The following is a 13,910-nucleotide window of genomic DNA, read 5'->3' on the forward strand; positions in this document are numbered from 1 at the left end:
CACTGAGTCAGTGATGCCCCTCAACCATCTCATCCTCTGTTGCCTCCTTCTCCTCTTGCCCTCAGTCTTTCCAAGCATCAGGGTCTTTCCAATGAGTTGGCTCTTCTCATCAGGTAGCCGAAGTGTTGAAGCTTCAGCTTTAGTGTCAGTCCTTCCAATGAATATTCAGGGTAGATATCCTATAGGATTGACTGGTTTGAAGACTCTCAAGAGTCTTCTCTACCGCCACAGTTCAAAAGCATCATTTCTTGGATGCTCAGCCTTCTTTATGGTCCAATTCTCACATACGTACATGACTACTGGAAAAACCATGGCTTTGACTATATGGGCCTTTATTGGCAAAGTAATGTCTCTGCTTTTGTATACACTGTATAGGTTTGTCATAGCTTTCCTTCCAAGGAGCAAGCATCTTTTAATTTTGTGGCTGCAGTCACCATCCACAGTTATTTTGGAGCCCAAGAAAAGAAAATCTGTCACCATTTCCATTTTTCCCCCTTCTATTTGCCATGAAGTAATGGGACTGGATGTCATGATCTTAGGTTTTTAAACACTGAGTTTCAAGCCAGCTTTTTCATTCTCCTCTTTCACCTTCATCAAGAGGCGCTTTAGTTCCTCTGCCACTTCTCTTTTTATACCATATCTTGCAGGGGGTTTAGAATTGCAGTTGCAATCATGATCAGACAGAAAGTGCAGGATCCCAGGGCTTTCTTTTCTCCCTTCCACCCACCTAAGTCCCCTCACGAAGCTAGGCACGGATGCAAGAGACTGGTCTGACTCATGCTCTGCCCCTCCTTTCTATTAACACACTATTTCAGGTTAAGGAAACCACATTGAGCCCCATTAGATGTTTTCTGGCTCACTTTTCCTTGAGAGTAACTTTGACTGGAGAGAGGGAGAGGGTGTCCGCCACGGTGTGGGCCGTTTCATACCCCCTGGAATGCTGTCCTCGGGGCCGTAGCGGACGTTCTCCGATGCCTGCCCCATCCCCCCGCCCTTAGATGGGCTGCTGCCGAGGGCCTGTTGTCTTTCCTTTTTACCTCTTGCAGCACATGACTCTCCCTTCCTCAGAGAGGGCCAGTGTAACGCTTTGCTCACAGCCTAGATCTTTTTATTCTCAGAAAAGGGTAAATTATTCCCTCCTTCCTCTCTAAACTTCTTAATATTTTAAAACCATCCCAAGAAATGCAACTTTGACTTGCTGCTGCTGCTGCTGCTGCTGCTGCTGCTAAGTCGCTTCAGTCGTGTCTGACTCAGTGCGACCCCATAGACGGCAGCCCACCAGGCTCCCCCGTCCCTGGGATTCTCCAGGCAAGAACACTGGAGTGGGTTGCCATTTCCTTCTCCAATGCAGGAAAGTGAAAAGTGAAAGTGAGCTCGCTCAGTCGTGTCCTACTCTTAGCGATCCCATGGACTGCAGCCTACCAGGCTCCTCCGTCCATGGGATTTTCCAGGCAAGAGTACTGGAGTGGGGTGCCATCACATGCTACCTCCTTCTTAACTTTAATTTTTCTCCTTATATATTTACTATAGGAAATGGAGGGAAACTGATTCCTATAAGACTTTGTTACATGCACCTGATCAGACAGAAAAATCAGTGACTGATGTTCTTGCTTCCAGGATCTTCTTTCATTAAGTAATTCTGAGTCCCTTCTCACAATTAAGGTCCTAGATGCGGATCAGATCAAATTCTAAGCCTTGTATGTGACAAATGAAAATGCAAGCAGGATTTGCTGGGCAGAAAAGTGATGTTTATTTACTTATTTTAATAGTAAGAAAAGTTAATTTCACAGAGATCTGAAAAACTCCTTTATAGTGAACAGTCACGTCAGGGTGTCTGGGACTAGGCTTCATTCTGTTTCTGTGCTCCGGAGTGGGAACTGCTGAGGTGCGAACCCTGGGAAAATGACGTTTTGTGGGGTTTGTCACTAAATGGTAGGTTCCTTTGAACTTCATTGACTGGTATTTCTGTCTTTTAGTTTAGCTACTTGGAGAAGCTTCTGCTGGTTCATGGAGCTTGGAATTATTTTCGAGTGACCAAATGCATACTGTACTGTTTCTATAAGAATGTCGTGTTATACATCATCGAGGTAAGGGATGCTTTCTTTCCTTGAGGTGTGAGGTCTTGTCTTTGATACAGAGCTTGATAGTTCAGTGTTTTCCTTATTTACCTCACTAAGTACTGTTACATAATGCTGCCCTAAGCTGTGGCTCACATAAAATCGATTTAATAAAAAACGGCAAGCAAACTATGTCACATCATGATGACTTACTGACATAATCTGTTGTTTAAAAAAAATAAATAAGAAAGTCCTATTTGGAACCAAAGTGTGTCTCTGCCAGCTCCAGATCCTTCTAGTAATCAGAGGCATCAGAAATCTCTGGGCTTTTGAACTGTTTTCCTCCTGATGCTGGAAATCTGGTCCCAAGGCTGTGGTTGTCTTCCTAACATCCCACTAGGGGCCAGGATGGGTCTTGTTCTTCCAGACACCAGCTCTTTCCTTTTGTCTCAGCTGTACTTAGCCCTGGTGGTTAAAGAAAGCGGAACAAGAAACCTTTTCACGAGTGTTGCTTCCATGTCAAGAAAATAACATGGAAAGAACCTGTACCTGTTCTCCTTCTGTGCTGGGGGCTGTGGAGCTGTGGTTCCCACGCTGCAGCCAGCCCTGCCGCCTGCCCCGGCTCCCATTCTCTGCACTGGCAGAGCGCCTGGCAGCAGGGCCTCTTTTTTTCCTGAAAGTGGACCAAAGAAGAGTTCCATAACTGCATTTTTCATGGAATCTGAGTGTTTGTCATGCCTTTATTGCCTCTGAGAAAGCATGTTTTCTCTAGTGTGTAGTATATAAGGGTAATGGGATTTTGGGGTGAATCTTTCTTTTACTACTGAAGTATCATTGATTCACAATATTACAATTTCTGGTATACAACATAGTGGTTCAGTAGTTTTACAGATTGTATTCCACTTAAAGTTATTATAAAATAATGGCTATATTTCCTTGTACTAAACAATATATCTTTGCTACTTATTTAATTTAAAATGATTATTTATTAGTTTTTAATGGATTAAAATTCATTTTAATGGTTGATTTACAATATTATATTCATTTCAAGTGTACACGCTTATTTTACACAAGGTAGTTCGTGTCTCTTATTCCCATGCCCCTACCTCACCGCTCCCGACTTGCGTCTCCCCACTGGTAACCACTAGCTTGTTCTCTGTATCTGTGAGTCTGCTTCCTGTTTGTTATATTCACTAGTTTGTTGCCCTTTTTAGATTCCACGCATAAGTGATAACATAGAGTATCTGTCTTTCTCTGTCTGACATTTCACTTAGCACAATACTTTCTAGGTCCATCCATGTTGTTGCAAATGACAGAATTACGTTCTTTTTTATGGCTGAGTAATGTCTCATTGTATATACATACAATCTATGGGGTCGCAAAGAGTCTGACACGACTGAGTGACTTGACCTTACCTTACCTTATGTACATACCACATCTTCTTCATCTATTCATCTGTTGATGGGCACATTATCTACAATAGTCAAATATGGGAGTGAATCTTGTAACTACTATCCTGACTTTTAAAATATCTGTGTAAGCTTTACATTTGGCTGTGGAAACACATTTTTAAACATTTTATTTTGAAATAATGATAGCTTCACAAGAAGTTATAAAAAATATTTACCAGAGTTCTTGTGAACCCTTCACTGAGTTTCTCCCAAAGATAGCACCTTATATAAAACCACAGGATAATCTGAAACCAGGAAACTGATATTGGTACAACTCATTCAGAACTTATCCAGCTTTCATCAGCTTTGCACATGTGTGTGTATGTGTGTGTGTGCGTGCATGCGTGTCACTCTGTGTCCTTTTATCCCTGTGTAGACTCATGTAACTACCAGAGTAATCAAGATACAGACCGTTCCAATAAAAGATACAAACTCGCCTCATCACCACAGGATCTGCCTCATGCTACCCCTTTGTATTCACACCCACTCTGACCCCTGGCAGTAGCTCATCTATTCTCTTTTCCTATAACGGAGTTCTTTCAAGAATTCTCTAAAAGTGCAATCATATACCATGTAACTTTTTAGACTGGATTTTTTTCACTCAATATAACTCCTTTCAGATCCATCCAAGTTGCTGCACGAGCAATCATTTTTCCTCTTGACTGCTATGTAGTAATCCATGGCACAGGTGGCTATCACTTGTTTACTATTCACTTGTCGAAGGACATTTAGGTTTGTTCCAGTTTGGAGCCATCATGAATAAAGCTGCTGTGAACATGTGCATAGGTTTATGTGTAAACACAAGTTTTCACTTATTTGAGGTGAGTGTCCAAGTATACATTTGCTGAGTTGTAAATGTACTGTTTTCCAGAGTGACTTTACTATGAGTGTACGTAGGTCAGCACTGACATAGTGGTGCACTTGGCCTCCTTCTCTTTCAGCTTTGGTTCGCCATTGTTAATGGATTTTCTGGGCAGATTATATTTGAGCGTTGGTGCATCAGCTTGTACAATGTGGTAAGTAAGCACTCTCCCTCTCTCTCTCTCTCTGATGGCGTGAGGGGCTGTACTGTTTGTGTCTGGGACGCAGAGCTAAGTCCCTCATCTGCATCCACGGCTCACATACATCTTTAGGGCCTCTGATGCTGCCACACATCCTGCAGAAGCACAAACTCCCCACACATGGTTTCAATCATCGCAGATCATTTTATAGTAACTACATGATATTTCCCAGGTGGCGCTAGTGGTAAAGAATCGTCCTGCCAGTGCAGGAGATGTAAGAGACATGGGTTTGATCCCTGGGTCGGGAAGATCCCCTGGAGGAGGGCATGGCAACCCACTCCAGTATTCCTGCCTGGAGAATCCCCATGGACAGAGGAGCCTGCTGGGTCACAGTGCATGGGCTGCAAAGACTCAGACACAACTAGAGACTTAGCAACCATACACACAACATTTATATGCAATGTATTTTTTTTATAATATTGATATTTCAGAAACTTTCTAATTTGCCTATCCAACATTTTCATATTTTTAAGTCAAGTAAAAATTGCTGAACTCTTCCTAAACCCCCTGCATTTAATACATATAATTTAGATTTATCTCTATGTGTCTGTAAGTATGTGTGTGTGTTTATAATGTAATTCAATGTCCTCTTAAGCCTCTTGGTAGAAAATTTGTGTTTATCGAAATAGAACATGCTGTGCTTGTACTAAATGCTGAATTTTTATATCAAGCCTATAGTAAATACAATTTTCCATTTTAATGGAATCTTCTAATAATAAATAATCCCATACCATTACTTGAGTTATTTTGAATTCAAAAAGTAGATGTTTATTAAATAGTAAGGCTAAGTGGCTTTTTACCCACATGACCTTTTAATTTTTGCTTTATTTTTCTTGGGTTATTATCCCACCAAAGGGTTAGAAGTTAAGAAACGTAACATAAAAATGAGGCTCCCCCCAAGTATCCCATGACCTCTCTCGTGCACTGTGTTATTGCAGTGACATTATACTCTGTGTGCTCTGTGCTCTCACTCCTAAAGATCTGTCTTCTGGGAGCTGAAATTCCAGAACAGATTGAAGTTACTGTATAGAAGTCACTGGGTGCTCAGTGACTGCTATGCATATTTACAGTCATGTGAGTGCCAATGGCTGGGGGTATTTGGTCAGAGCACTACACCAGGGAAGCTTGGGTCCTATGCAGAGTTGTCTCTGCCAGGTTCTTGGTCACAAAGGACAATACTGATAAACTTTCTTAAGCCACAGCTATTGACCAATGGAATCTTGCCAACTGGAACTCCAGTGGAAAATTTAAATAATTATGGAAAATTGAGAATAAAATATGATGACATGCTTATTAAATATCCATTAACTTATTAACTTTCATCCCATTACAAGTATATTTTACAGGTGAAAAAAAAAATGAAAACCAGGACAATCCAAATAATAGTTACTGGCAATGCCAGAGATGGACTCTGTCTACTTATTTGAAAACTAAATTTATATGAGTTGTCATGTTACTTCTAGAGGTTGTATATTATTTCTGCTACTGCTCATGCATGACTAACTGCTATAGGAATTACCCTCCTACAGAAAAGCTAGAATAGCAGAAAAAATGTATGAAACAATAGTTTTCAGGCACTAGATGCCAGGCTGCTCATTGCGTGATCCCCAAGAGCAGGCCAAAGTGAAGGAAGATGGGCCCACAGGGAAGCCCGCTGTCTTTACTGAACTGAAGACACAGAGGGTGGAGTTCAGTGGGCCAAGAAAGCTAGAATTTGCCAGACAGACTATCAGAGACAGGCAAACTGCACTGAGAGATGGAGAGAGGGAAAGAGTTGCAGACACAGAGAAATACAGAGACACAGTGTTTCTGGAAATGTGTAGCTGTTCCCTTGAGCCTCTGGTTGAGGATTTATCTGTTTGTACATGAGAAAAGTATACTCAGAGCTAAGGGAAACGCAGGTCTCGTGCATTGCAGGCAGATTCTTTACTGTCTGAGCCACCAGGGAAGCCACTGGAAAGCAGCGGGCTGGATTTCTGGAGCTCGCTCAGGGCTAGGAACAGTTTGTATTCCCATTAGCCTGTTGGGAAAGACCTATTACACAAGATACTGGGGAAATTCCTTACGTAAGTCACACTTTTAACAATAAGGATGAATTAGTCCCATAATAAGAGCTTCCCAGGTGGAGAAGGAAATGGCAACCCACTCCAGTGTTCTTGCCTGGAGTATCCCAGGGACAGGGGAGCCTGGTGGGCTGCTGTCTATGGGGTTGCACAGAGTCGGACATGACTGAAGTGACTTAGCAGGTGGTGCTAGAGGTAAAGAGTTCAGTTCAGTCACTCAGTCGTGTCCGACTCTTTGTGACCCCGTGAACTGCAGCACAGCAGGCCTCCCTGTCCATCACCAACTCCCGGAGTTCACTCAAACTCATGTCCATTGAGTCAGTGATGCCATCCAGCCATCTCATCCTCTGTCGTCCGCTTCTCCTCCTGCCCCCAATTCCTCCCAGCATCAGAGTCTTTTCCAATGAGTCAACTCTTGGCATGAGGTGGCCAAAGTACTGGAGTTTCAGCTTTAGCATCATTCCTTCCAAAGATCCCAGGGCTGATCTCCCTGCTAATGCATGAGATGTAAGAGACTTGGGCTCTATGCCTGGGTTGGGAAGACCCCCTGGAGGAGGGCATGGCAACTCATGCCAGTATTCTTGCCTGGAGAATCCCATGGACAGAGGAGCCTGGAAGGCTGAAGTCCATGGGGTTTCTAAAGAGTTGGACACAACAGAAGGGACTAAACAACCGCCAGGTGTCTCACCCAGCTTCCCGCACAATGATACCTTAGTAATTGCAATACATTATCAAAGCCAGGAAAATGACATTGGCACAGTACTCTCTCAGATACAGACTGAAAGCTCTTTATAATAGGTTCTTGTTTCCTATGCAGATTTTCACGTCACTGCCACCCTTTACTCTTGGAATCTTTGAACGGTGTTGTAGTCAGGAGAGCCTGCTCAGGTACCCACAACTCTACAGAATTTCTCAGACAGGTGATATTTTCAACATAAAGGTAAGCAGAAGGTTATTGCAGGTCTTTCAACTTCCCTCCAAAAGGTACTTTTGTCTCTTTCCTTTCTGATGCTTTAGGAAAAATAATTTAAAAACAACAAGGAACGCAGCCCTATGTCATATTTTCTTGTATTCTACCTAAGGTTCCGTGAATCCTCAGGTTTTCCAGTCTGGCATTAACTTTGTGTTTGAGCCAGCTTCTTTCCTAAAAATTGCTTTGTGCTGTGCTGTGCTTACTCCAGGAAATTTTAGTTGCAGGCGAAAGATGTTTTTTCCACACTCTTTTTTTTCTTTCCTCTAGTCCCTTATCTGTAAGTCTTCCTGGCAAGCATGAAAAAAAAAAAAAAAACAACTAGTGTATTTAGAATTGAATGAACAAAGACTTGTTTTTGTTATTTTTCTGTCATATCCTAACCTTGTGCACCCTTCTTTGACTGATTCCAGAGATATTATATTATTGAGATATCCTTTAAGAAAACTGTGCAGGCATACCTTATTTTATTGTGCTTTGCAGATACTTTTTTTTTTTTTCACAAATTGAAGTTTAGTGGCAAACCTGTGTTGTCAGATGATGGCTAGCCTTTTCATTGATGTGTAAACATTATTTTTAGACCATGCCCACTTAATAGACTACGTATAGTGTAAACACAACTTTTATATGTACTGGGAAACTAAAAAACATCACGTGACTTGCTTTATTATGATCTTTGCGTTATGGTGGTGGTCTGGAACCAAATCTGCAATGTCTCTGAGGTATGCCTGTCTATGGTATATTAAACATTATTTTGACCACAGTCAGGGATAGATATAAAAGTACAGGGTGTATCATATAAAATATGACATTAAATTATATTTTAAGTGCTATAATTTAAAGATTGAAAGTATTTTAAAATTATTTCTTTAAATTAGTTCTTTTTTGCTAGGTAATTAAAGCCTTTATATGTTTTTTTAAATAAATACATTATCTTTGAATTCTACATATTTATATTTATTAAATATGTTTTTCAAATGATATCATCCTATAATTTCACAGTCATTTCTTTTAAAAGGAGACTAAAGATATGGAAATTTTTAGTCTCCAGTAAGACATTTTAGCTTTGTAACTGTGTTTCACACAGCAAATAAACTTTATAACATTACATATTTTTAGAGTTAGACCTGGATACTATCTTGATTTTCTTGCTTTGTTTTCTTTTAGGTGCTTTGGATTCAATGTATAAATGCTATTGTCCATTCATTCATTCTCTTCTGGTTGCCTGCAAAAATGCTGGAGCATGGTAGTAACTTCATTGTTTTCTCTGTGTGTGTGTCTACAGATAGAATTGAAGAAAGCAAAAGTAGGATTAAAAATATAGGTTTATATATATTCACCTAAGTCACTTCAGTCGTGTCCGACTCTGTGAGACCCCATAGACGGCAGCCCACCAGGCTCCCCCGTCCCTGGGATTCTCCAGGCAAGAACACTGGAGTGGGTTGCCATTTCCATCTCCAATATATTCACCTAAACTGATAGTATAATCTGGTTAACAGATTGTAGTTTGAACATTTAACAGAGGGCCTTTACAGCCCATTGTCCTTGCCTCTAACATGTATAAATTGTAACTTAGTGCTTTTATTGTTAATTTTTAATAAATCTTTGAGTCAGGAGGTCTGATAGAAAGCACAACAGTTCTACTGAGTCATAGATTCCCTCTGTTAGTTTGAAACTTTTGTCTACTATATTTATTGCTTTCATTCTAAAACTTTATGCTTCAATTTAAACGGTAACAAGTCCAACAGGCCATATAGAAATTTAACCCTATATTTTATTATTGGACTAGGTCTTCTTTTCTGGACATACAGTTTTCCAAACAACATTATGCGTGAACTTTTTTGCCAAACTGGTTTGTGTATAAATAGATCCAGAAGTAGGAGATATATTTATGAAGTGTGTTACTGATGTGTAATTGGCTCATAGCCACAAATTAAGGTGTGAAATACAATTATTTTCCTTTAACCAGACAGAGTCGGACACGACTGATGCGACTTAGCAGCAGCAGCAGCATGTCCTAATCTTAGAAATATATTGTTTAATTGAGCCTTGGTTGTGTGTCTTTATGTCCATTTGTATTTAAAGAATAAATCTGCCATTATACTGCTAAGGGCATTCCTTATAAAACAAATGAGCAAAAAAAATGAGCAAAATTTTCAAGTGATAACAATATAGCAAAGTAACACGCTGACAAAGAGTTGGTTCCACTTTCAGAATGGTGGTGTGAAGCGCTCCTTGGATGTGCTCCTCACCCTCAAAAAACCAAACCTGCAAAACTATAAAAACACAACTCTGTAAATTCTCTGAAAATTATCCAAAAGGCAAGGAAGATTATCAGTCTACTAAAACTCAGTTAGGGCATCAAGAGTCTACATCCTTTGAGCCATGACCCTCCCCCTCCCTTCCCCACAGTAGCCTGGCCGGACGAAAGGTCCACTCCAAGCAGGTGTGGACAGGAATATGGGACTAGTGCTCCTCTCGGCTCTCAGTCAGGGGTTCCCGTCTCACAGGAAGGGCAGCCCACCAACATTGCTCATTCCTCCAACTCTGATGGAAGAGGCCAGATTTCTGATGGGTGTGGCTGAGATAGAGCTCCCTTTCCCCCAGGCAACTAATATTCACAGGACAGAGTTTCCATCCCATGCACGACAGACCAAGAACCCCGGGCCCCTGGTCACTTTCACCACAACTCACTTGTAGGGCAGGGAATTTCTGGGAGAGTCAAGCCAAGAAGACTGGTGGCTTTGTGCTAGACCACTAGTACAGAAATACTGGGTCCAAAATTTTGCCATTAGTAAAAAAGAGCTCCAAAACTCTTTCCCAAATAAGATGACTATTCAAAACAAAGTAGGGGAAAGTTCAAGTCTAAGGATACTCTCAAAAACAGTAGCCCTTCTTCATTAAGAGCAACAAGCTAAATCGTAGACCAACTGATTTACCAGTGAGAACCAGGGAAAGAGATAGATAAAGAACTGAATGAAAACCCTGGAGTTGAAAAGTACCAAAAACTCGAAAAATGTGTTAGAAAGGCTCAACAGTAGATTTGAACTGAAAGAAAAAAGAATTAGCAAACTTGAAGTTAGACCAATAGACAATAAGGGCCAGGCAGTGCTAGTGGTAAAGAACCCACCTGTTCATGCAGGAAATGTAGGAGACGTGGGTTCAATCCCTGGATTGGGAAGATCCACTGGAGGAGGGCAAGTCCATCCACTCCAGTATTCTTGCCTGGGAAATCCCATGGACAGAGGAGCCTGGTGGGCTACAGTCCATAGGGTCGCAAAGAGTTGGACAATACTGAAGTGACTTAGCACAGCACAATCTGAAGACCAGAGATAAAAGAGTGAAGAAAAATAAACAGAACATTAGAGAATGTGACATGCCTTTCAGCGCACACCAACAGAAGCACGATGGGTATACCAGAACAAGAGGAGAAAACCAATGAAGCAGAAGAAAAATATTCAAGGAAATAATAGCTGGAAAGTGTCAAATTAGTTGAAAGTGAAAATGCAATCCACAGAATGGAGCAAAGGATACTCAAGCTACCGATAACAGAAGATTTGTATCCAGAGTATATAGAGAAGATTTATAACTCAACATAAAAAGATAAATGACTCAATTTTTTAAAATGTACAAAGGATTTTAATAGACATTTATCCAGAGAAGACAGACAAATAACTAGTAAGTACATGCTCAACATTATTAATATTTAAAAAAAAATTGAAACCATGATGATATACAACTTCATACCCATTGCATATGTCCTCAGTCATGTCTGATTTTTTGTGCACTGATTGAGCAACCTACCAGGCTCCTCTTTCCATGGGATTCTCCAGGGAAGAATACTGGAGTGGGTTGTCATTTCCTTCTCCAAGGGATCTTCCTGACCCAGGGATGGAACTGGCCTCTCCTGCACTGGCAGGCAAGTTCTTACCACTAGCACCGCCAGGGGAGCCCAGGCTACAGTCCAAAGGCTTGCAGAGTCGGACATGACTAAGCAACTGAGTAGGCATTGCACGTTTTAGTGAGTTCTAAATCAGGAGAAAACATAAATCAGGAAATAAGTGAGCCTCAAATATATGGGTGTGCTACCTGAATTGGGGTTAGGGTCAGGGATATGCACTTAAAAATTTCTGTATCAACCAGGGCCAGGTCCACCAATATTTATTGAGAATTTTTAAAAGTGTAAAGAAGATCTTAAAAAATTATCCTAATCTTGACATACTATTGACCTTTTAGAATGAAATTTGTAAGTTTACAGCAGATTTAAGAATTGTTAAAAAGTATATGAAATGCTATTTTAGCTTCAAGTTATCTGTTAGGTTTATTATTTTAGTTATGCTGGAGAAGATATAGTGTGAAAAATGTGATGACAAACATCCCTAAAATCCTCATCTTGCTACTTGGCATCACTGATTAGATTGTTTTTTTAAAAAAAAAACAACTTTCTTTTTCTTAAAAAATATTTATTCTTATCTATTTATTTATTTGGCTCCACTGGGTCTTAGTTTTGGCGTGTGGGATCTAGTTCCCCGACCAGGACTTGAACCTGGCCCCATGCACTGGGGGCACAACGTCTTAGCCACTGGACCACCAGGGAAGTCCAGGGACTTTTAATTTATAGATTCCGCTAGCTGGTTTAGATGCATGTGACTCTAGGCTTCATAATCACATTCACGTACTCCTTGCAGTTTATCTATTTGTTTCTAAATCTATCTTTGGAGGAAGTAAGAAAAGGAAAAAATGTCACAACTGTGGTAGGCAAAGTAAGCATTGTTGTCACTGACAGAACACTTGAGAAATGCGACCAATCATTGATAAATACTTTTGGTGTCCAGTATGAGTACCTTTAGTAAAAACAAATTTTAAAAATCTATGTTTCAGACTCTATAAAGATTAAAAAATAACTTTTTCACTTTTCAGATATGGTCTTGCAAAGTGGTTACACTACAGACTATTTGTTTCTTGGGAATTTTATATATACGGTAAGATCATCCATGTAGATTATCTCTTTTCCTAGTGTTTAATGAAACAATTGAAGCATTATAAGACAGCAGTGACTTTTCGAGACGGCACTGTTATAATGGTTGCATTACTTATGTTTCTAGAAATGTGAAATTCATATACATTTGTTGTTATTCATACAGGGTGGTGCTCTTTTGTGCCTTATCATTACATGATTTGCCTTGGTGATGGCTTCAAATCAGCCCATGAAAGTCTACCTTTCAGGGCTGCTTGTGTAGATAACTCACCATTATTTATTCAACTAGTCTCCAGTTAGTGGATGTGAAGGTTGTTTGGGATCCTTTGCCACTATGAACAATGCTGCAAAGATGATCCTTTATGCCCATGAGTAACTATATCCTAGGATAAATTTCTGGAAGTGTAATTTCTGAATCAGAGGGTATTGTGAATCTTGAAAAACCTTGCCTATTTATCCCTAGTGATAGAAGTATTTGCTTCCCCACCATAGTTCAAGGCCAGTAGGTGTGATCATATCACACTCTCTGATCTAGTCAGCAAAATGATAGTTTTGCAGTTTTTGCTTTGAGGGTCAGCACAGTCACAAGAGATTGCAATCCACTTCTAATCTGAGTCAGATCTTCCACACTGTTCATAAAGAATATAAATAGAAGAGCTGAAGACATAAGCATGGATTTTCATCATACGGTACAGAGCTGCTAAATGAGGAACACTGATTGAAAAGTGTAGCATTTTCTCCATTACTAAAATGCAGCAAAACACTTAGCAACGTAATGACACAACAGCTCAGCAGACGTGGTGGAGCCATGGGGTGAGGGTCAGGAAGCAGGTGCGGAGGTACAGATTCTGATGGAAAGTTTTAATACTTTCTCTCCAATCTCTTTCCCTTCCCGTTGCACCTGGCACCTCGCACAGTACGTTGTTGTCACTGTTTGTCTGAAAGCTGGTTTGGAGACGATGTCTTGGAATAAAGTGAGTATTTGTTAAGATATTTCCTCAATCTAGTATGGTTGTTGGCACGCTGATGTCCTTCAGCTTCAGAAAAGTAACAAGCATTTTTTTTTTCTGGTCTCCACATTTTACTTCTTGTGTTACATGTTTGAATGATGATTTAAACCAGAGGAAAGGCATACTAGCCATCTAATGGCTGTGGAATATCCATTTTCCTGCCTTACATTTGAAACAGATTCAATTTATCATGACATTAATTGAGACCCTTAATTCACTATTATCCAAGTACAGAATGATAAGAGAGAATTTAGCAAATACAGACAAAAAGAAAAATACATATTGCTTATTCCTTTCAGCGTCAATGATGCTGACATTTT

At 40.3% G+C, this 13,910-nt stretch overlaps 1 protein-coding gene across 1 annotated transcript in view; it reads left to right on the forward strand.

The window, feature by feature from the left end:
• Nucleotides 1–13,910, forward strand: part of LOC128057571 (phospholipid-transporting ATPase IB-like) — a 142,694-nt gene that overhangs the window by 81,296 nt on the left and 47,488 nt on the right. Inside the window, exons 28-33 of the mRNA XM_052650030.1 lie at nucleotides 1,977–2,087; nucleotides 4,450–4,524; nucleotides 7,450–7,572; nucleotides 8,770–8,848; nucleotides 12,523–12,584; nucleotides 13,498–13,554. Of these exons, the coding sequence (XP_052505990.1) occupies nucleotides 1,977–2,087; nucleotides 4,450–4,524; nucleotides 7,450–7,572; nucleotides 8,770–8,848; nucleotides 12,523–12,584; nucleotides 13,498–13,554 (507 nt within the window). The remainder of the gene's footprint in view (nucleotides 1–1,976; nucleotides 2,088–4,449; nucleotides 4,525–7,449; nucleotides 7,573–8,769; nucleotides 8,849–12,522; nucleotides 12,585–13,497; nucleotides 13,555–13,910) is intronic.

This window comes from Budorcas taxicolor, chromosome 12 (genome assembly GCF_023091745.1).
Source record: "Budorcas taxicolor isolate Tak-1 chromosome 12, Takin1.1, whole genome shotgun sequence".
Lineage (NCBI taxonomy): Eukaryota > Metazoa > Chordata > Mammalia > Artiodactyla > Bovidae > Budorcas > Budorcas taxicolor.